The sequence below is a fragment of the Hyla sarda genome, chromosome 8 (genome assembly GCF_029499605.1).
Source record: "Hyla sarda isolate aHylSar1 chromosome 8, aHylSar1.hap1, whole genome shotgun sequence".
In the NCBI taxonomy this organism is placed as follows: Eukaryota; Metazoa; Chordata; class Amphibia; order Anura; family Hylidae; genus Hyla; species Hyla sarda.
In genome coordinates, this window is record NC_079196.1 from 223268537 (window position 1) to 223290651 (window position 22115).

The window sequence follows — 22115 nt, forward strand, 5'->3', positions numbered from 1 at the left end:
TGACCTGCTCTAACTGAAGGAGTCTGAACTGAAGACTCTCTGAACTGTAGACTGGAGAGAACACACAAAGACAAAGGAAAGAGGTCCACAAGATGGAAGCCATGAAAGCCATGTAGCCATGTAGCTGGACTGATTACACGGTACCGACCCAATGGCTGTCCCCGACGATGAGATGGACCGTTCAATGTTCCTCAGAGCAGAAGTAAGGTTCTTACAAAGTTTTGGTAAGAGACACAAAAATGGTATTCCATTTAATTAAGACTAATTGGTAAAATGTGGATGAAATTATATCATTTAGATTGGCGAATAAATTAATTAAATAAAATAATTAATTATCTCGATATTGAGATTATAGTTTTAGGATATTGTGAGACTTAATTCTACCTGCAGAAGAATCAAGACTCATAATCTATCAAAGCATTAAATAATTACTCATACATATTGATAGAATTCCTACTTGCCAAACTAAGTGTTTTAAATAAATTTCCCACGCAGGAGACTTGTTACAAGTTCTTCCTCCTAAAATATAGAGCGAGATCATATATCTCTGCTAATTGTCTTAATGTCTTACCAAGATCATGTATAGAAAATAGTCCAGAATGGGGTAGAGGTATATCATAGTTCTTCTATGTATATATTCTTAGATGGATTTCCCCATTCTTGGAAACATGTAATTTGTAGTGGTTAGAAGGGGGCGGAGTGTATTTAGCATTCCATATTAATATGTCTATAATTAGATATTGCCCATCTTAATATCATGAGGTTCCTCTGAATAGAGTGATATGTAACCTTTCCCTTATATGATATTCTAACCAAGTAGCTTTTGTTTTATTTTAAGAAGTTACTTACTACTCACATGTATTGTTCTACTATATGTAGTCAACTAACAATCTTGAATTGTTTACTAATATCTAATTGATATTCATTTGCATATATCATTGTGTTTATTACTCATTTATGTTTATAATCTTATAATCAATAAATCTGCATACTTTTATAATACCTATGTATTATTGTTTATTGCAAAACTACATCCTTAAGCATTAATGTAATCTCGTCATAAAAAGTCTACAATTTGTCTACAATTCACCAGGTCATAATTTTGATATTTTTTATAAATTTCTTGATTTTTTATTTTTCATAATTCATAATTTTTCTGACCATAATTCATCATTCATAATTGAGTTATTACCGCACGACAACGCGGTCCACGACACGACAAACAATTAGAACAGAAGTTTTCCACTGGGAGGCCACATAAATACAGGCTGCCAGCAGATGAAGCTGACAGTGGCCAAACAAACGGTACCACATCCTAGTGGGTTTAAAGCCCAGAAGGCAGACAGCAGAAGTTCTGGGCACTCGGTAAGAAAATACACTATCCAGCATATCTAAAATCTGTGTCCAAAAGGCTGCGTAGGGCAGCTCCACCAAATATGGTGCATTGTACCTCTCGGGGAACAGACGCGGAAGCAAAGAGGTAATACCATAGGATTAATGGCTTGCGGGCGGGTCGGGACCAGGTACACCCTATGAAGAATCTTAAGTGATGTCTCCTGGAACAGGTGCAAATCAAGTGGTGAGGAGGATCTGCAGATAGTGTCCCTTCATGATGGCAGAGATCCATCCACAGGGTCCTGACAATCGGGACATACATGGGTTACTGGGGTCCAAGTGCAAATCGCCCCTGTCTGTCTGTTTACAGCTTTCTGCTGCATGTTTGTATTTGCATCAATAAAATAAAGAAAAATAAGTTACTCGCGGATGGTGAGTGCTATATTGTAGTCTCAGTGTGTTTTAATCTCAGACAGGAAATTATTTAATATATCATTTTATAATTTTTCCTCCTCATTTTCTAAAAGCCATAAAGCTCTATAAAGTGGAATACTCTGAAGATGCTTAAAGATAGAAGGTGTGCTTGGCCGAGAATTGATGAAATAATATAGATTTTAAATGGAGTAGACCGAAAAAGGAGAGAAAAAGAAGGGAAAGAGGAAAGAAGAGGAGAGGAATAAAGGAAGAAGGAAAGAAGAGGAGAGAAATAAAGGAAGAAGGAAAGAAGAGGAGAGAAATAATGGAAGAAGGAAAGAAGAGGAGAGAAATAAAGGAAGAAGGAAAGAAGAGGAGAGAAATAAAGGAAGAAGGAAAGAAGAGGAGAGAAATAAAGGAAGAAGGAAAGAAGAGGAGAGAAATAAAGGAAGAAGGAAAGAAGAGGAGAGAAATAAAGGAAGAAGCGTAAGAAGAGGAGAGAAATAAAGGAAGAAGGAAAGAAGAGGAGAGAAATAAAGGAAGAAGGAAAGAGGAGAGAAATAAAGGAAGAAGGAAAGAAGAGGAGAGAAATAAAGGAAGAAGCGTAAGAAGAGGAGAGAAATAAAGGAAGAAGCGTAAGAAGAGGAGAGAAATAAAGGAAGAAGGAAAGAAGAGGAGAGAAATAAAGGAAGAAGGAAAGAAGAGGAGAGAAATAAAGGAAGAAGGAAAGAAGAGGAGAGAAATAAAGGAAGAAGGAAAGAAGAGGAGAGAAATAAAGGAAGAAGGAAAGAAGAGGAGAGAAATAAAGGAAGAAGGAAAGAAGAGGAGAGAAATAAAGGAAGAAGGAAAGGAGAGGAGAGAAATAAAGGAAGAAGGAAAGAAGAGGAGAGAAATAAAGAAAGAAGCATAAGAGGATGTTTGGTAAAGTGATTTACCAAGAGGATTGAGGTAAAGTAGAAATGGAAAGGTTATTTTTTGTTGTATATGTTTTTGTTTTGTCTGGAGAGAGCAGGGTGGATTGGGGGGTGGGGGGGGGGGTGGAGTCAATTAAACATAGAAGTAAGGTATCTTATATAGTCTCCCCTAGGGTATCCGCTCTTTGCCTCAAGTGATGGAGCCTTTGGATTGTTGTGAGGGGAAGGGGACCCAATGGACTAGAAATCCATAATGGTGGTAATGCTTTTGTAGATAAAAATGTGTCAAAATATTGTGTGGATCGGAAATGAAAGATACATTATTTCTCTCTCCTTCTCTTTTGTTTTTTCTTCTTCTCCCCTTTGGTCTCCCTCTCCTCTTACTCTGATTATTCCTCTTTATCCCTTGCCAGATGCCATAAGTTGTAGATAAAGAGGTATACAATGAAAGTCTCTCATATATTGTGGGGTAGACCATGCAAGAATGGCTGATAAATGAGGACCTGGTTCAGCAATCTCATCATTCCATGAAAAATATGAGGTTGTCCCTAGGTTATTGGGTCATGATTTTAAAATGTTCATTATAGATGGATCGGGATGCATGAAGAAAAGACCACAAGTGCTCTCTGCTGACACCTCTGTCCATGTCAGGAACTGTCCAAAGTAGAAGCAAATCTCCATAGCAAACCTATCCTGCTCTGGACAGTTCCTGACATGGACAGAGGTGGCAGCAGAGAGCACTTGTTGTCAGACAGAAAAGAAATTCAAAAATAAAATAACTTCCTCTGTAGTATACAGCAGTCGATAAGTACTGGAAGGATTATGATCTTTAAATAGAAGTCATTTACACCCCCCACCGGAGTACCACTTTAAGAAAAGAGTTGGACTGAAGGAAAGCAAACTCTCAGAATTAGCCTCTGGGGATTAGTGATTTGATTGGAGTTTGTTTATAAATGTAATTGATTCTAAATAATACTGACCCCTAACTGACCCCTAATACTGACCCCTAAGGGCCCCATATGCCAATTATAATGCTGGTCTCTTATGGGGCAGAAGCGCTTTGGGGCCCCCTTAGGTACCAGGGCCCTGATGTGATTGCTATCTCTGCTACCTCTATAGCCATGCCCCTGCCTCTGAGACAATATTGGGAGCAATCAGCTTTGGTTGGCAGGAGGTTGGAATGGAGGGAATATTGTTCTTATTTAAAGGGGTAAAAAAAAACAACAACTTTTTTTTTTATATATATCAACTGGCTCCAGAAAGTTAAACAGATTTGTAAATTACTTCTATTAAAAAATCTTAATCCTTTCAGTACTTATGAGCTTCTGAAGTTAAGGTTGTTCTTTTCTGTCTAAGTGATCTCTGATGACACGTGTCTCGGGAACCGCCCAGTTTAGAAGAGGTTTGCTATGGGGATTTGCTTCTAAACTGGGCGGTTCCCGAGACACGTGTCATCAGAGAGCACTTAGACAGAAAAGTACAACCTTACCTTCAGAAGCTCATAAGTACTGAAAGGATTAAGATTTTTTAGTAGAAGTAATTTACAAATCTGTTTAACTTTCTGGAGCCAGTTGATATATATATATAAAAAAAAAGTTTTTCCCTGGATAACCCCTTTAAGACAAATCTATACGTATTTAATAATTTTTTTTATTTGTGTAAGTTTATTTATTTTTATCTTTTATGCTTTTTTATGTCTTTCTCTCTTCATGAGTTTGGATTTATATACAGGTCAGATTAGGGAAATATGGATGGAATAGTTGGACTTGTTTGGGTCTATTGGATCCTCTTCTCTATTTTATTATGTAGAACAAAATTGGGGAAATTGTACTGATAAGTAACTGGAATGGAATACGGTACTGGGAACAAATGATTGATCTATTTGTGTTATCCATTTTTCCATAATTAAGGGGGTTATCCAGGAAAAAACTTTTTTTTATATATCAACTAGCTCCAGAAAGTGAAACAGATTTGTAAATTACTTCTGTTAAAAAATCTTAATCCTTTCAGTACTTATGAGCTTCTGAAGTTAAGGTTGTTCTTTTCTGTCTAAGTGATCTCTGATGACACTTGTCTCGGGAACCGCCCAGTATAGAAGCAAATCCCCATAGCAAACCTCTTCTAAACTGGGCGGTTCCCGAGACACGTGTCATCAGAGATCACTTAGACAGAAAAGAACAACCTTAACTTCAGAAGCTCATAAGTACTGAAAGGAATAAGATTTTTTAATAGAAGTAATTTACAAATCTGTTTAACTTTCTGGAGCCAGTTGATATGTAAAAAAAAGTTTTTTCCTGGAATACCCCTTTAATATATTAGCGTAAAGCAAGCAGCTAAACCAAAAGAGGTTTTCTGGTAGTTTAAAAAAAAATTCTTGTGATCGCTGAGGCCAGTGACTGAAGTAACACAATGAACATCACTGCGGCACTTCTGATTGGGAAAACTGAAGCAGCAGCGCTTCTGGGTCTGTGGTGAATTAGGGACGGGGAGTTATTTATTTTGTGTCCCTATTCTGGCCTGTAGGAATTTTCTTTAAGCTACCAAAAATAAACCTCTAAAGGGGTACTCCGCTGCTAGATAGCCTCTAGTCAAAGGATAGGGGATAAGATGTCTGATCATGGGGTCCCGCTGCTGGGGCCCCCTGCGATCTCTCGCAGCACCCGGCGTTCTAAACAAATCCAATGGCAGTGATCGTGGTGTCACGACCACGCCCCTTGTGATGTCACTCAACGCCCCCCTCCATTCATGTCTATGGGAGGGGGTCTGTGGGCAGTCTCGCCCAATCCCGTAGACATGAATGGAGGGGGCATGACGTCACTCGGGCGTGGCCGTGATGTCACGATCACATCCTCCGGCTCTGAGTGTTCTGAACATAATGTTCAGAAAGCTGGAGCACCAGAGTACCCCTTTAACGAATGATGCCCGACATGTTATAAATATGTTACAAAGAACACAAAATTAAATAAGAATGAGAAAGTTATTCATATACTGCGCCATACTCACTTCTCACACGTAGGGGTCCGGAGCTCCTCTCTAGCGGTGTCTCTAGGCTGGGATGCTCCACCAGGCAGATGATCTCTGATTCCTGGTGTTCCAGTGTTGGGGTGAACCGTAGACTGGCTGTACAGGAGAAGGTGGAATCCGGCTGTTTCTGGGACTCAGTGACTGATATCTTATACTTATCATTGTCATGTAAAGGAGCAGATCCCAGAACTCCCTTCTTCTTATACCAGCTCACAGTCACATCATCAGGGAAATATCTAGATATTCTGCAGTGTAGCTCGGCTTCTATCATCTCTACCAGAACAGACTGTTCAATGTCTTGTAATATTGGGGTCCTCAGAACCTCTGTAAAATGTCACCATAAAAGTGTTTTTAAATTTCTTATAGATATTTTCTACCAAAATACCATATCCCTATATACCGTATATTTATTTGATAGAAAAAAAATTAATAATATATATATCTACAGCAAGAAGAAGCCGCACTACTAAACAATGTCCTAGTGCAGCGGGTGCAATCGCAGTGGTCGCTGGTAGTAGTAGGCAGGAAAATAAATACGTCCCGCAGCACTCCAGTGAAATCTTGGAAAAGATTGTGCAGACGGTTGAAACTTTGCGTCTTTTCCATGAGGAAATAAACTCTCTTGTTATTTACTTCACTGGAGTCACCTTTTTGCTATTCTATACACTGTCAGGTGGCTGTTGTCTCTTAAGGTCTCCTACTATATCTCAGGTTTATATCTTAAAATGCATTTTCATGTAAAAGTGTTTTACTATACCTTTATATGTTTTCAGCGTGCACTCAGCCTGATGTAAGTGTAAAGGGTTAACTGTCTTTATCCAAAATCCTTATCTTCAATGTGAAAAGCTAGTAAGATGTCACATGTCCACTCTCCAGACTATTAGGGGCTAAGTGCTGTCTCCACCCTTAATCCCAGGGGATATGGGAGGGACCTAAAGCACATGTTAGTGAGTACTGGCCCCATTACGTTTGGAGGATTCACACCTTTAGTGAGAGTTTGCTCAAAACCACAACATTCCAGTGCAAGGAAACATTCCTACCACCTGTCTTGCGTGTTCTGCTACAGAGGTAATACCATCACAAGTGGATGCTTTAGGGACAAGAATAAAGCTGATGGGCCTTCTAGCGAAGGAAGGACTAGGTTCTGGTTAGCTTATCTGGAGGGCAAAAATGTGATATATTTGCTGATATTATTTGCAGCTTTTCCAAAAATATTCATGTTTACATAGTTTTGTCTTTTATTGTACTACGGTACTTTTAAAAACAGTCAAACTTTTTTTTTTTTTTTTTTTTTTTACAATATAAGTATTTAAAAAATTGTCCTATTCTGACCACTATATGTTTTTTTGTGTGTATACAAGGCTCTATGATGGCTAATTTTTTGTGACCTTTTGTGTTTTTCTTGGTACCATTTTTGCTTTTAAATCACTTTTTATTGTTTTTTTTTCTGACAGATGATGTGAACAAAAATCAGCAATTCTGGCATATGTCTTTTTAAATTCTCGTATACAGAGCTGACCTACTATGTAGAAAGCGCACTCGCTACATAGTTACTTGCTGCAGTGCAGTACATTTACGGCACATGTCCTTATGGGGTTAAAGGAGTACTCCGCCCCTGGCATCTTATCCCCTATCCAAAGGATAGGGGATAAGATGTTAGATCGCCGCGGTCCCACTGCTGGGGACCCCGGGGATCGCCGCTGCGGCACCCCGCCATCATTACTGCACAGAGCGAGTTCGCTCTGTGCGTAATGATGGGCGATACAGGGTCCGGAGCAGCGTGACATCATGGCTCCGCCCCTCATGACATCACGGCCCATCCCCTTAATGCAAGTCTATGGCAGGGGGGCGTGACGAACGCCACGCCCCCTTCCCATAGACTTGTATTGACGGGGGCGGGCAGTGACATCACGAGGGGCGGAGCCATGACATAACGATGCTCCAGCCCCTGTATTGCCCGTCATTATGTGCAGAGCGATCTCTCTCTGCGCAGTAATGATAGCGGGGTGCTGCAGTGGCGATCCCCGGGGTCCCCAGCAGCGGGACCCCGGCGATCTGACATCTTATCCCCTATCCTTTGGATAGGGGATAAGATGTCTAGGGGCGGAGTACCCCTTTAATGTTAGCAGTATGACTGGTCAGTGCATGTCATGGTCAGACAAAAGTGGCTCAGCCTAGTTAAAAATCTGTTGCATCTTTAAAGGAGTACCATGGCACTTTTTTTTTATTAAACCTCCATGCCCGGGCTGCAATAGGAAACAAAACAAACTTTAACTCACCTGCCTACATTCCCCCATTACTTCGATGTCGGTGTCCCATTCTCCGGTCCCTGTCTTCTTCCGCTTCCTGTGGATCGGTGAGTGAAGCTGCTCTCAGCGTATCACCAGCCGCAGCAGGACATTTCTATGGCTGGTGATACGCTGAGAGCAGCTTCACTTACCGACCCACAGGAAGCAGAAGAAGACAGGGACTGGAGAACGGGACACCGACATCGGAGCAACTGGGGAACTTAGGCAGGTGAGTTAAAGTTTGTTTTGTTTCATTTTACAGCCCAGACACGGAGGTTTAATTAAAAAAGCCATCGTACTCCTTTAAGCGGTTATTCAGGAATGGAAAAACACAGCTAATTTCTTTCAAAATAGCTCCCTGTCTGTCCCCAGGTTGGGTGTGGTTTTATAACTTGGCCCCATTCACTTCAATGGAACTGAGCTGCAGAACCACACCCAACCTAGAGACAGACGGGGAACGTTTTTTTTTTTAAATAAAGTAGCTCTGTTTTTCTATTCCTTTTTTTTAACACTGTCTAGTCTACGTTTTAGTCCACTTTTGAATTGACTTATCTTTAACCCCTTAATGATGCAGATTTTTCGTTTTTACATTTTCATTTTTTTCTCCTCACCTTTTAAAATCCATAACCCTTTCAGTTTGCCATCTACAGACCCATACGAGGGCTTGTTGTTTACGGGACCAATTGTACTTTCTAATGACATCATTACTTTTATCACAAAATGTACAACGAAGTCCCCAAAATATTATTTATGGGGTGAAATTTTAGGCTGTTTTGTTTCTACAAAGTGTATATTACGGTTAAAGTAACATGTTATCTAGATTCTGTAGGTCAATTTGACTATGGTATCCAATACCCAATTTATATAGGATTTGTTTTATTTTACTACTGCTTAAAATTCTCTTTCTCTGACCTTAATAACTTGTTTATTTGTCTACAAGTCTGTATGAGAGATCATTTTTTGCACCGTGATGTATAGTTCTTATCTGTAGCATTTTTGTTTTGATGGATTTTTTGATCTATTCCTATTAAGAGGAGGCTTTATTTACATTTATTACAATTATTATTATTTTTCGTCCCCATAGGGGACTGTTACTTGCACGCCTTAGATTGCTGACATTGTTCAATGCTGCGCTATGGATCAGTGATTATCACTGTTATTTATGCTCTGCTTCTCTAGCCTACAGAACAGGACAGTACGGAAGCCATCCATCATGCAGGCTGATGAGGACCCCGTTATCACCGTGCACTGGTCCTGATCAGCTCCCACTAACTAATTAGCACCAGTAATCTACCTGCTTTAGGTTCCGTAATCGACTGCATGATCTAAAGCATTGATAGTCTTGCAGCTATTGGCTATCAAGACTAGCCAAGGGCTGCCCATTATAGAGCAGGATCATGTCCCACTTCATTCTAAGAAATGCTTTTACTGAAACAGCTGTAATGTCTGTTTTTGTGTTTTTGCATTTTTCTGTTTTAGGCCCTGTTCAGACTTTGTTTTTATGTATATCTGTTTTCTGTGCTATTCTCGCTGGCTAGGGAATAGTTAATAGTATTGGCCAATGAGAACTCGGTGGGGCTATTTAAAGCCGAGCTCTGCTATACTCTGTGCTGGTTATTAGATCTACTCTGACTATGTTATTAGTTTTACCTTTGCTATGGTTAATAGCCCTGTTTATAAAAGATTTTAGTCTGTTAGGTTTTTAGAACATCTGTTGGTTTTAAGGATTATATATGTCCGTTCTGCTTTAACCTTGTTGTCTTAGTCTGTGTTCACACTGTGAGTCTTGCTTGTATCCATATTCCTCCATGTTTTGGAGTTTGGTTTTGTAATATTCTTGTTTGGTATCCTGACCTGTATTTCTCCATGTTTTAGAGTTTGGCTTTTGACGTTTTCTCTGGAGTCTGTTCAGACTCATCCGTTCTCAGTCTAGTGTTCCGTGTATTATATTTCTGTTTCCTTCTAGGTCAGTATCCTGATTACACAGTGGAGTGTGCCCGCTGGCTAGAAGTCTATTTGGAGTTAGTATTGTTGTCCCTCCATTTTTGAAGTGGGGAGTCTAGTTTGTTATTTGTTCAGTGTCCAGTGTGAACAGTGTTCTATATTTCCTGACCTGTTTAGTGTTTTACATTCAATTCAGTCCTGGTTTCTGCCATATATTTATTCCATATCTAGTCTTGTTTATTTATTCCATATCTGCCGTTTATCTTGGTTGCGGTTTCTGAACTGTATGTTAGCACGCTATATCCTGCCCTGTTTGTATATTTATATCCTGTCTGGTTTATCTGGTTGCTTGGTTGTTTTCCTGTTATGTTTCTGACCTGTTCCTGACTATGTTCAGTATTATTTGTGTACCTTTACGCCCAATGCACTTTAGCGCAGGAAAGGACCTGCTCCGTGGTTGTTGATCCGCTGTTTAGGGCGGATGAGCAAGTAGGCAGGGAGAGTATTTCTAGGACCAGCTTAGGGCTCACTCTCCCTGTAAACCCTGTCAGTCATGACAACCGCACTATTTTGTGTTATTTAGTTGTTCTTACCTGTGCGTTGTAGATGTAAGCATTGATTTGCTGCCATAGACTCATGCTTCCATGTCACCTGAACTGGAAATATGAGCTTTTCCCACGGAATTCTACATTCACTAATGGCATCAAATGCTTCTTCTTCTTCATCATTCACCTGAAGGATTGTTTTTGATGCCATTACATCACTTTTTCCATTTACCCAAGTTATATTTATTTTTTTAGGGAAGAACCTTCTCAGATTCATAGAGCACAGCACCTCGCTCTTGTCACAGGTGGTTATTATCTTTTCTTCTCTCAACTCCGGGGTCACTAAAAATGGAATGTAGGAGAAATATGTAGAATAATTAGAATGTGAAAGTTCTACAACCATATGGAAAAGCGATGATTTAACAAAAAAAAGAAAAAAAAAAATGAGGCAAAATAAAGGAAATCATTAGGCATTCATGTAGAATTTTTTTTTTATAAATGTTAATGGTTATGTGAGCTTTTCACAATGTTAAAGTTAGAATTGAACGTTATACAGCTTTTTATTATATTTTCAGCTTTAGTTTCTCACTATTTTTATGATCTCTCCTTGTAGCGATGTTGTCATCAAGTGATGATGTCACCTGCGACATTACTTAACATATCAATGAAGGGGCGGGCTAGGACAAACAATATGTAGGAGGCAGGGGAGCTAGGTGAGCTGGCTCTCTGCCTCCATTGTGCAGAGGTGAACAGCCTGTCAGAGTATCTTTAATAATAGCTCACAGGTCTGGCATGTACTACAGCCGACTAGGCCATGGCATAGGTAATACAGTGTATTGTCGGACTGATCAAAGGGTCTCAAGTACCATAAATAAAAACCTAACAGAAAATGATTTTAACTTACTTGTTAGAGAAGAAGTGGAGTCTCTGTAGTAGCCTGGTAGTATAGCGAAGAAGACTACTTCTTTAGGGGAAGTAAAAAGGGACTATGTTGTTAGAGGCGGAATGAGACTGATAGGCTAAATCTATCCACATCAATAAGTATCTGTAATACCTATATTATACCCTCTAAAAGGTAAGGAAAATAGCTATTTTTTATGTTTATTTTACCACTTTCTTGATCAACCAGTTTCTGTAGCTTGTGGGATGGCAGCAGCATTACACAGTGTGATCCTCTGCAAGATTTATCTCAAAGTAATTTCTTGTGAACTTTGCACAATAGTCTTCCTTTCCCAAGCTGCCCAAAAAGAAGGGTTTCCTCCTCGTCCCCATTAAATCAGTTTCACAAATTGTTCTACCCCTGCTGTCCAAGAAAGACATTTTTTAAATGAGTTGGGGGGGGGGGGGGGGGGGGGGCTGTCATAATAAGCCAACAACGCCTTTGCTCCTTATGCAATCAGTTGAGTGTTTACATTGAAAATTTATGACCAGGGGCCTTACTCTGATCCTGTTAGGAGAAGGACAAGTCTAGTGCAGAGTAAGTCTGAGAGAGCTACGGGAAATGTGAGGAGCAGTTTGTCAACTCTTCAGTTTGCCCCTCAAATCCACTTCAAACTTAACTGGTCCCTGAAAAATTCAGATTTTGAATTTTTTTGTGAAAATTTAGAAAATTGATGCTAAACTTTGAAGCCCTCTGATGTCTTCAAAAAGTAAAAACAGGTCAACTTTATGATGCAAACACAAAGGAGACATATTGTAAATGGGAATCAATATACAATGTATATGGTATGTCCAAAGTTAGAAAAATGCTAAATTTTCAACATTCTCAAGAAATTTGGGAATTTATCACCAAGAAACGATGCAAGTATGGACAAAAATTTACCACTAACATAAAGTAGAATATATCACGAAAAAACAATGAAAGGGGATAAGGTGTTGAGGGGCGGAGTACCCCTTTAAGGTGAAAATGTGTCCTTAAGGGGTTAAGGGACACCCATCTGACTGAGTTTGTTCAGGGTGTTCCCTTGCTTTGGTTATCTAACACCAAAGAATTAGAATTTATTGCTTTCTTATTGCAAGACTGTGAACTGCCTCTTTTTGAATTGGATCAAGTAAAAAGAAATTGCCTATTTGTTTCAACTTTTTGTGTTTGGCATTTTCTTCCGCGCACCACCATCAGATGCACAACTATGACCACTCCTGACATCCCCAACCTACCGATGTCGGCTTCTGAATATTGCTATTTAATCAGTTCACAGTTTAGAGGCCCATTCACACCATATTGTTGTGTCCTGTTGAAAGTAACAGTTTTTTTCCCCATAAAAAAGATCCATTTAAAACAAGATGCCTAAAACAAGGTGCCTAAAACAAGATGCCTAAAACAAGGTGCCTAAAACAAGGTGCCTAAAACAAGGTGCCTAAAACAAGATGCCTAAAACAAGGTGCCTAAAACAAGATGCCTAAAACAAGATGCCTAAAACAAGATGCCTAAAACAAGGTGCCTAAAACAAGATGCCTAAAACAAGATGCCTAAAACAAGATGCCTAAAACAAGATGCCTAAAACAAGATGCCTAAAACAAGGTGCCTAAAACAAGGTGCCTAAAACAAGATGCCTAAAACAAGGTGCCTAAAACAAGGTGCCTAAAACAAGGTGCCTAAAACAAGATGCCTAAAACAAGATGCCTAAAACAAGGTGCCTAAAACAAGGTGCCTAAAACAAGGTGCCTAAAACAAGGTGCCTAAAACAAGATGCCTAAAACAAGATGCCTAAAACAAGGTGCCTAAAACAAGGTGCCTAAAACAAGATGCCTAAAACAAGGTGCCTAAAACAAGATGCCTAAAACAAGATGCCTAAAACAAGATGCCTAAAACAAGATGCCTAAAACAAGATGCCTAAAACAAGATGCCTAAAACAAGGTGCCTAAAACAAGATGCCTAAAACAAGGTGCCTAAAACAAGATGCCTAAAACAGGGTGCCTAAAACAAGGTGCCTATCCTGTTACATCCTGATGCTATTGTTTAATGTTAAATTTTCCTATAAAAAAAAAAAAATACTTGACAAATCAACAGGATGCAAAAATGTGGTGTAACCAAACTTAATCTGGGTTCACATCACGTTTTTCCCCATACGGGAGCGCATACAGCAGGGGAGAGCTAAAAACTTGCGCTCCCGTATCCTGCTGTATGCGGTCCCGTATGCAATTCATTTCAATGAGCCGACCAGAGTGAACCGGTCGGCTCATTTTTCCCCGTATGCAGTTTTTTTTTTACCATACCTACTGTAAAACCGTAGTCAACCACGGTTTTAGGTCTGGTAGAAAATAGCATACGGGGAAAAATTAGCCGACCGGTTCACTCTGGTCGGCTCATTGAAATGAATTGCATACGGGACCGCATACAGCAGGATACGGGAGCGCAAGTTTTAAGCTCTGCCGTATGCGCTCCCGTATGGGGAAAAACGTGATGTGAACCCAGCTTACCCTGTGCTGAGGTGATCCTCCTGCACCAGCTTCTGGACTGATTAAAGGGGTGCTCCACCCCAAGACATCTTATCCCCTATCCAAAGTATAGGGGATAAGATGTCTGATCGTGGGGGGGTCCCACTGCTGGGGACTCCCGCAATCTAGCATGCAGCACCCACCTGTAAGTACTACCGGAAGCGCTGGAGGCTCTCAGTCTTATGCCTCCCGACCACGGGGACGGAGTGTCGTGACCTCACGACTCCGCCCCTGTGTGACGTCACGACCCACCCCCTCAATGCAAGTCTATGGGAGGCATAAGACGCAGAGCCTCCAGCGCTTCCGGCAGTACTTATAGGTGGGTGCTGAATGCTAGATTGTGGGGGACCCCAGCGGCAGGACCCCCGCGGTCAGACACCTTATCCCCTATCCTTTGGATAGGGGATAAGATGTCTTGGGGCTGGAGTATCCCTTTAACCTGTGCTGTGCTGATTTTCCCGCTGTGGTCCAGCTTCTGAATCCAGTCATGCCTTTCCTTTTGTGCCATACCTTCTGTCCTGTGGATCACATTGGCTTCTGACCCCCCAAGTCAGTCTTCAGACTCTGCCTCAGTCATATCTAGGTCAGTGCCACCCTCTACCTACTTGTTGGCTGTTCCTCGTGCTGCCATCTTCTAATGGACTCTAATTTGTTGTTTGTTGACAACTTGGTGACTTGCACCAGTTTTCTTTGCCCACTGGGCCAGCAGCAGAATCACTCTAAGGTGCCTTCTGACAGCTAAGTCGAAGCTTTCTCATTCTGGAGTGGGATAAAGGGTGAAATCCCAAAAAGTGTGTAGATTCTGCCTAAAGCCAAACCAGTTGGGTAGCACGGTGGGTCCACACCTGCCACATTTTAAACCTGTAAACTCTTAAAAGCGCAATTGTCATGAAATCTGGGTGCTATAAGCTGCCTTGTACTGTGTGCAGATGGTGTGTACAGCAATGTGTTTACCTAATTTTTGGAGGCTTTCATGACCCCAAAAAATGCTTTTGATCACAGCCACTGACAGTTGGATAGGCGTGGCGTGAGGTACGTGATGCCCCGCCGCCGCCACGCCCACCCCCTGTATATCAGCACTGGGACCGCTGTGTGATTGACACGCATGCGCCCTTCAGTTCCCGATACTAGGGGCAGAGAGGAAGCGCGCTCTCTGCATCTAGTACTGCGCAGGCGCACTGAGGAGGCAGACGGTGGCGGGAGCGAGCACTCACTGGAGGAGTGAGCGCTTGCCTGGATAAAACACGGCGGTGCACACGTTAGATGAACTGAAGGGCGCATGCGCTGGGACTTGTGTTTCAATCACACAGCGGTCCCGGCGTTGTCATACAGGGGGTGGGCGTGGTGGTGGTGGTAGGGCATCGCGTACCTCGTGCCACGCCTATCCGACTGTCAGTGGCTGTGATCAAAAGCATTTTTTGAGGTCATGAAAGCCTGCAAAAATTAGGTAAAAAAAACATTGCTGTACACACCATCTGCACACAGTACAAAGGCTCTGTGCAGGTTATAGCACCCATGCACTTTAAAGGGGACCTCTCATCAAATAAACTTTTGTTATATTTTAGATTAATGAATGTTGAATAACTTTCCAATAGCATGTTAATGAAAAATATGCTTCTTTCTATTGTATTTTTCCCGATCAGTCCTGTCAGCAAGCATTTCTGACTCATGCTGGAGTCCTAAACACTCAGAGCTGCCAGCCTGCTTTGTTCACAGCCGAACAGGCTGTGAACAAAGCAGGCTGGCAGCTCTGAGTGTTCTCCTTTGTGAACAAAGCTGACTGGCAGCTTGTAGTGTTTAGGACTCCAGCATGAGTCTGAAATGCTTGCTGCCAGGACTGGTAGGGAGACCCCTAGTGGTCATTTCTTCAAAGTGGAAAATTAAATAGAAAGAAGCATATTTTTTAATAACATGCAATTGTAGAATTATTCTGCATACATTAATCTATAATATATCAAAAGTTTTTTTGATGAGAGGTACCCTTTAACATCATTGTAAAGCTCCACTATAAAAATATAAAGATACAAGACTCACGTGGTATGTAGACAGGTCCCGTGGTTCTCTCTATAGGAAGTTCCAGACTGGGGTGCTCCACTTTACACATAAACCAAATCCCATGGTGATGGGTGAGTACTGGGCGGAATTGTAAAGCAGCTGTAGAGTGGTATCCAGTACCAGCATCTTGGTCCTTCATGGGCTGGATCTGGTATTGGTACCTCTGCGGATCTACAGGGATATAAGCGTCGCTTCCTCTCTCCTTTACTAACCAGGTCACAGTCAGTTTATGTGGAAAGTATCTAGTGATATTACAATGCACCTGTACTTCATTTTGTGACAGAATCGGTGTAAATAATTCACTTACTGTTGGATGCCAAGGAATACCTGTAAATATAAGGAAACCAAATACTGTAAAGAAAATGTATGCAAATAATTGTATAAATGTGTCATAGTTAATATGTATTTTGGCCGTAGCAGCAATGGGATTGTATTATATTTTGTAGATCAGAATTACCAAAGGATAAGGCCACAATCTTTTCTTTCTTATTCCTCTATATGACATCAGAGGCCTAGAGATGAACCTGTACAGTAGACATCTCTTGCGATTAAATGATTACAGCTTGCCATAAAACTGAGCCATAAAGGGGTATGAGGCCTTAAAGGGGTAGTCCAGTGGTGAAAAACTTATCCCCTATCCTAAGGATAGGGGATAAGTTTGAGATCGCGGGGGGTCCGACCGCTGGGGCCCCCTGCGATCTCTCTGTACAGGGGCCAGGCTCGTGCAGAGGTCGACACGCCCCCTTCCCGCGGGCTGTCGGGGCTCCGTACAGGAGATCGCGGGGGGCCCCAGCGGTCAGACCCCCCACGATCTGCAACTTATCCCCTATCCTTAGGATAGGGGATAAGTTGTTCACCACTGAGTCACCACTGGACTACTCCTTTAAAGGGGTACTCCGCTGCTCAGCGTTTGGAACAAACTGTTCCCAATGCACTGTTCCCAATGCAGGAGACGGCGCTGGGAGCTCGTGATGTCATCACTCTGCCCCCTTGTGACGTCACGTACCGCCCCCTCAATGAAAGTCTATGGGAGGGGGCGTGATGTCATGAGGGGGCGAGGCGATGACATCACGAGCTCCCAGCGCCGGCTCCAGCGTTCAGAACAGTTTGTTCCAAACGCTAAGCAGCGGAGTACCCCTTTAACATAGTTGTCACTTGCTGACTGTGTCTTAGTCACACTTGTTTCCAGGCAGCAGGTTCCTGGCATGTGTGTAGAGAACATTATGAGAGGTCCCATTACTCACACCCGTTACAATAGGGTCCTATAGGGAATATTGTTTGTATACAGATTATAAATCTGTGTGTGTATATATATATATATATATATATATATATATATATATATATATATATATATACATATACATACAGTGGTCCCTCAACACACGATGGTAATTCGTTCCAAACGAGCCATCATTTGTCGAATCCATCGTATGTTGAGGGATTCGTGCAATGTAAAGTATAGGAAGCTGTACTCACCTGTCCCGCTGCTCCCGATGGTGACCCCAGGCCTCCTCTGGGCTCTCCTCTGTCTTCTCCGGTCCTCCGCTGTCTTCTCCGGTCCTCCGCTGTCTTCTCCGGTCCTCCGCTGTCTTCTCCGGTCCTCTGCTGTCTTCTCCGGTCCTCCACTGTCTTCTCCGGTCCTCTGCTTTCCTCTCTGGTCCTCCGCTGTCTTCTCCGGTCCTCTGCTGTCTTCTCCGGTCCTCTGCTGTCTTCTCCGGTCCTCCGCTGTCTTCTCCGGTCCTCGGCTTTCTTCTCCGGTCCTCCGCTGTCTTCTCCGGTCCTCTGCTGTCTTCTCCGGTCCTCCGCTGTCTTCTCCGGTCCTCCGCTGTCTTCTCCGGTCCTCCGCTGTCTTCTCCGGTCCTCCGCTGTCTTCTCCGGTCCTCCGCTGTCTTCTCCGGTCCTCTGCTGTCTTCTCCGGTCCTCTTCTGTCTTCTCCGGTCCTCCGCTGTCTTCTCCGGTCCTCTGCTCTCTTCTCCGGTCCTCTTCTGTCTTCTCCGGTCCTCTTCTGTCTTCTCCGGTCCTCTGCTGTCTTCTCCGGTCCTCCGCTGTCTTCTCCGGTCCTCTTCTGTCTTCTCCGGTCCTCCGCTGTCTTCTCCGGTCCTCCGCTGTCTTCTCCGGTCCTCTTCTGTCTTCTCCGGTCCTCTTCTGTCTTCTCCGGTCCTCTTCTGTCTTCTCCGGTCCTCTGCTGTCTTCTCCGGTCCTCTTCTGTCTTCTCCGGTCCTCTGCTGTCTTCTCCGGTCCTCTTCTGTCTTCTCCGGTCCTCTTCTGTCTTCTCCGGCTGTTTTCTCCGATCCTCCGCTGTCTTCTCCGGTCCTCCGCTGTCTTCTCCGGTCCTCCGCTGTCTTCTCCGGTCCTCCGCTGTCTTCTCCGGTCCTCTGCTGTCTTCTCCGGTCCTCTTCTGTCTTCTCCGGTCCTCTGCTGTCTTCTCCGGTCCTCTGCTGTCTTCTCCGGTCCTCTGCTTTCTTCCGCAAGGCCTTACTGGGCCTGCGTAGTGACGTCATTACGCCGCTGTGTACGCCATTCCTATTGGATGGCGTGTGCAGCAGCGTATTGACGTCATCGGAGAGGGCCGAGAAGACACCGGAAGACCAGCGCTGGACCCGGAGGGCACCCCGGAGCATCGTGGAGGGGTAAGTAATACTTACCGCACCACACGGGGAACATTAAGCTGCTATCCGGCAGCAGCTTAAGCATTTGGCGCTGCCGGATAGCAGTTAATGCGATGGCCCCGACATATGTCGTATGTCGATTTCACCATATGTCGGGGCCATCGTAGGTCGGGGGGTCACTGTGTATGTATGTGTATATATATATATATATATATATATAATATATTATATATATATATATATATATATATATATATATATATATTATATATATATATATATATAATATATATATATATATATTTATATACACACACACATACGTTACTTATATTACTGTGTAATATAAGTTACTTGACCTTCTGGCTGTATGTGTAGAAGTTTCCATTGTGTATGATTACATTTCTTACTCAGGTTTTTGCTGCGAATTATTCTGCCGATGTCTGGATAATCAGGAATCTAAACATCTGAATAAAACTTAAAGGGGTACTCCGGTGGAAAACTTTTTTTTTCTTTTAAATCAACTGGTGCCAGAAAGTTAAACAGATTTGTAAATGACTTCTATATACAAATCTTAATCCTTCCAGTACATATTAGCTTCTGAATACTACAGAGGAAGTTAATTCTTTTCTTTTTGGAACACAGAGCTCTCTGCTGACATCACGAGCGCAGTGCTCTCTGCTGACATCTCTGTCCATTTTAAGAACTGTCCAGAGTAGGAGAAAATCCCCATAGCAAACATATGCTGCTCTGGACAGTTCCTAAAATGGACAGAGGTGTCAGCAGAGAGCACTGTGGTCATGATGTCAGCAGAGAGCTCTGTGCTCCAAAAAGAAAATAATTTCCTCTGTGGTATTCAAGAGCTAATAAGTATTGGAAGGATTAAGATTTTTTAATTTGTCATTTCCAAATCTTTTCTTTTTTTTTTTTTTAAGTTTTCCACCGGAGTTTGGTGTTTCATGTGCTTAATAATGACACATGACAGAACAACTATGTTCATCCCTCTGGGGTGTGAGTTTTGGTGCACGTTTACACACCTAAGAGAACAAGAAAGTGATGGTTATCAAATCTTTTTTTTTGGGTGTAAATTTTATTACCTGCGTTCCTTATGTACATCTTTTTTTTTTCTGGTTCCACCATTGAGTTGTGTTTCCAAGTTACTGTGATCCTAAAATTGGGGTCATTGATATTCTTCTGAGTAACCGTACATTGACTCGTCACATTACATGTAGAATCAGGATGGTCTTCATATATTTCTCGGGATTTTACCGAACCGTCTGAGCTGCTCCACGTGATTTCTATAGGTTTGGGGTAAAATCTTTGCAACCGAAGAATACAGAGAACGTCTTCATTCTGACTGAGAGACCATTGTATGGGATCCTGGAACCTGGGCGGAGCTGGAAAGTAGAATACGTGTTATACAGAATGTATTTATTTATTATGGTTACCGTATTTTTCGCCCTATAGGACGCACCGGCGTATAAGACGCACCCAATTTTAAAGGTGCAAAATCTAGAAAAAAAAGATTCTGCACCCAACAGTGATCTTCAACCTGCGGACCTCCAGATGTTGCAAAACTACAACTCCCAGCATGCCCGGACAGCCGTTGGCTGTCCGGGCATGCTGGGAGTTGTAGTTTTGCAACATCTGGAGGTCCGCAGGTTGAAGACCACTGGTACAGGAGGTAATACTCACGTGTCCCCGCCGCTCCGTACCCGTCACCGCTGCCCTGGATGTCGCTCCATCACTGTCGCCGCGTCCCCGGGGTGTCCCCGACGCTCCGGACGTCTTCTTCCCCGGGATCCATGCTCTCCGTCGCCGTCATCACGTCGCTGTCATGACGTCGCTACGCACGCCGCTCCTATTGGATGACGGGACGGCATGCGTGACCACGTGATGACGTCAAAGGAGAGAGCGCGCGCAATGCAGGGGATCCCGGCATGGAGCAGACACCGAGGAGGCAGGTAAGGTCCCTCCCGGTGTCCTGTAAGCTGTTCGGGACGCCGCGATTTCACCGCGGCGGTTCCCAAACAGCCCGACTTTAGCTTCAGACGCGGCGGTCAGCTTTGATCGCCGCGTCTGAAGGGTTAATACAGGGCATCACCGCGATCGGTGATGTCCTGTATTAACCGCGGGTCCCGGCCGTTGATGACCGCAGGGACCGACCCTATAGGGGTGTATTTGCCGTATAAGACGCACCGACTTTTCCCCCCCAGTTTTGGGGAAGAAAAAGTGCGTCTTATACAGCGAAAAATACGGTAATTTGCTTATTTTATAAAGGTTAATATATTCAAAATATCTCTGCATTTAAAGGGGTACTCCGGTGGAAAACCTTTTTTTTTTTTTTTTTTTTTTTTTTTCTTTAGGTCTAAATTACTTCTATTAAAAAATCTTTACCCTTTCAATACTTATTAGCTGCTGTATGCTACAGAGGAAATACTGTTCGTTTTGAATTTTTTTTTTTTTTGGGCAGTGTCCACAGTGCTCTCTGCTGACACCTCTGTCCATGTCAGGAACTGTCCAGAGCAGGATAGGTTTGCTATGGGGATTTTCTCCTGCTCTGGACAATTCCTGATACGGGCATCAGGTGTCAGCAGAGAGCACTATAGACAAGACAAAAAAGAAATGAAAAAAGAACAGAATTTCCTCTGCAGCATACAGCTGCTAATAAGTACAGGAAGGGTAAAGATTGTTTTAATAGAAGTAATTTACAAATCTGTTTAACTTTCTGATACCAGTTCATAAAAATAAAAATAAAAAAATAAAAAATTTCCACCGGAGTACCCCTTTATTAAAGGGAACCTGTCATGTTGTTACTGCAGACAGCATGTTATAGAGCAGGGGGAGGTCAGCAGACCGTAATATAGTTTCGGTAGATTAGTTCTAGAATAAAATGTTATTTATTTATTCTGGGTTTAGGAGTATTGACCAAATCTTATGATATTTATGTTTTTGGCGTGTTTCTATCAAACTGGTTATCCATTCCAATTCAGATTTGGCGTCCGTTTCAGAGGTGATCAGGAGATCGCAGGGGGACCCAGTGCTCGGACCCCTGCTCGGACTTATCCTTTAAAGGGGTACTCTGCTGCAAAGGATAGGGGATGAGATATCTGATCGCAGGGGTCCCGCTGCTGGGGCCCCTGGCGATCTCCCGCAGCACCAGGTGTTCTAAATAAACGCTGGGTTCCTGCGGCAGTGGTCGTGATGTCATGGCCATGTCCCTCGTGCCAGCACCCCACACCCCCTCAATTCATGTCTATGGGAGGGGGCGTGTCTGTCGACACGCCCCCTCCCATAGACATGAATTGAGGGGGCGTGGTGTGATGTCACAAGTGGCGTGAACATGGTGTCACGATAACGAATTCCAGCTCCGAGCGTTCGGAACAAAATGTTCAGAACACTGGAGCACCCCTTTAAAGGGGTACTCCGGTGTTTACACATCTCATCCCCTATCCAAAGGATAGGGGATATGATGCCTGATTGCAGGAGTCCCGCAGCTGGGGACGCCCGGGATCATGCACGGGGCACCCCGTTTGTAATCAGTCC

At 42.8% G+C, this 22115-nt stretch overlaps 1 protein-coding gene across 4 annotated transcripts in view; it reads right to left on the bottom strand.

The window, feature by feature from the left end:
- The window catches only part of LOC130284114 (uncharacterized), an 83490-nt gene that overhangs the window by 10193 nt on the left and 51182 nt on the right, over positions 1 to 22115 (bottom strand). For all 4 annotated transcript variants that reach the window (XM_056534132.1, XM_056534133.1, XM_056534134.1 and 1 more), the window contains 4 exons: positions 19667 to 19966; positions 15937 to 16284; positions 10513 to 10806; positions 5667 to 6011 (listed from right to left, as the gene is read on the bottom strand). In XM_056534132.1, coding sequence (XP_056390107.1) covers positions 5667 to 6011; positions 10513 to 10806; positions 15937 to 16284; positions 19667 to 19966 — 1287 coding nt within the window. The remainder of the gene's footprint in view (positions 1 to 5666; positions 6012 to 10512; positions 10807 to 15936; positions 16285 to 19666; positions 19967 to 22115) is intronic.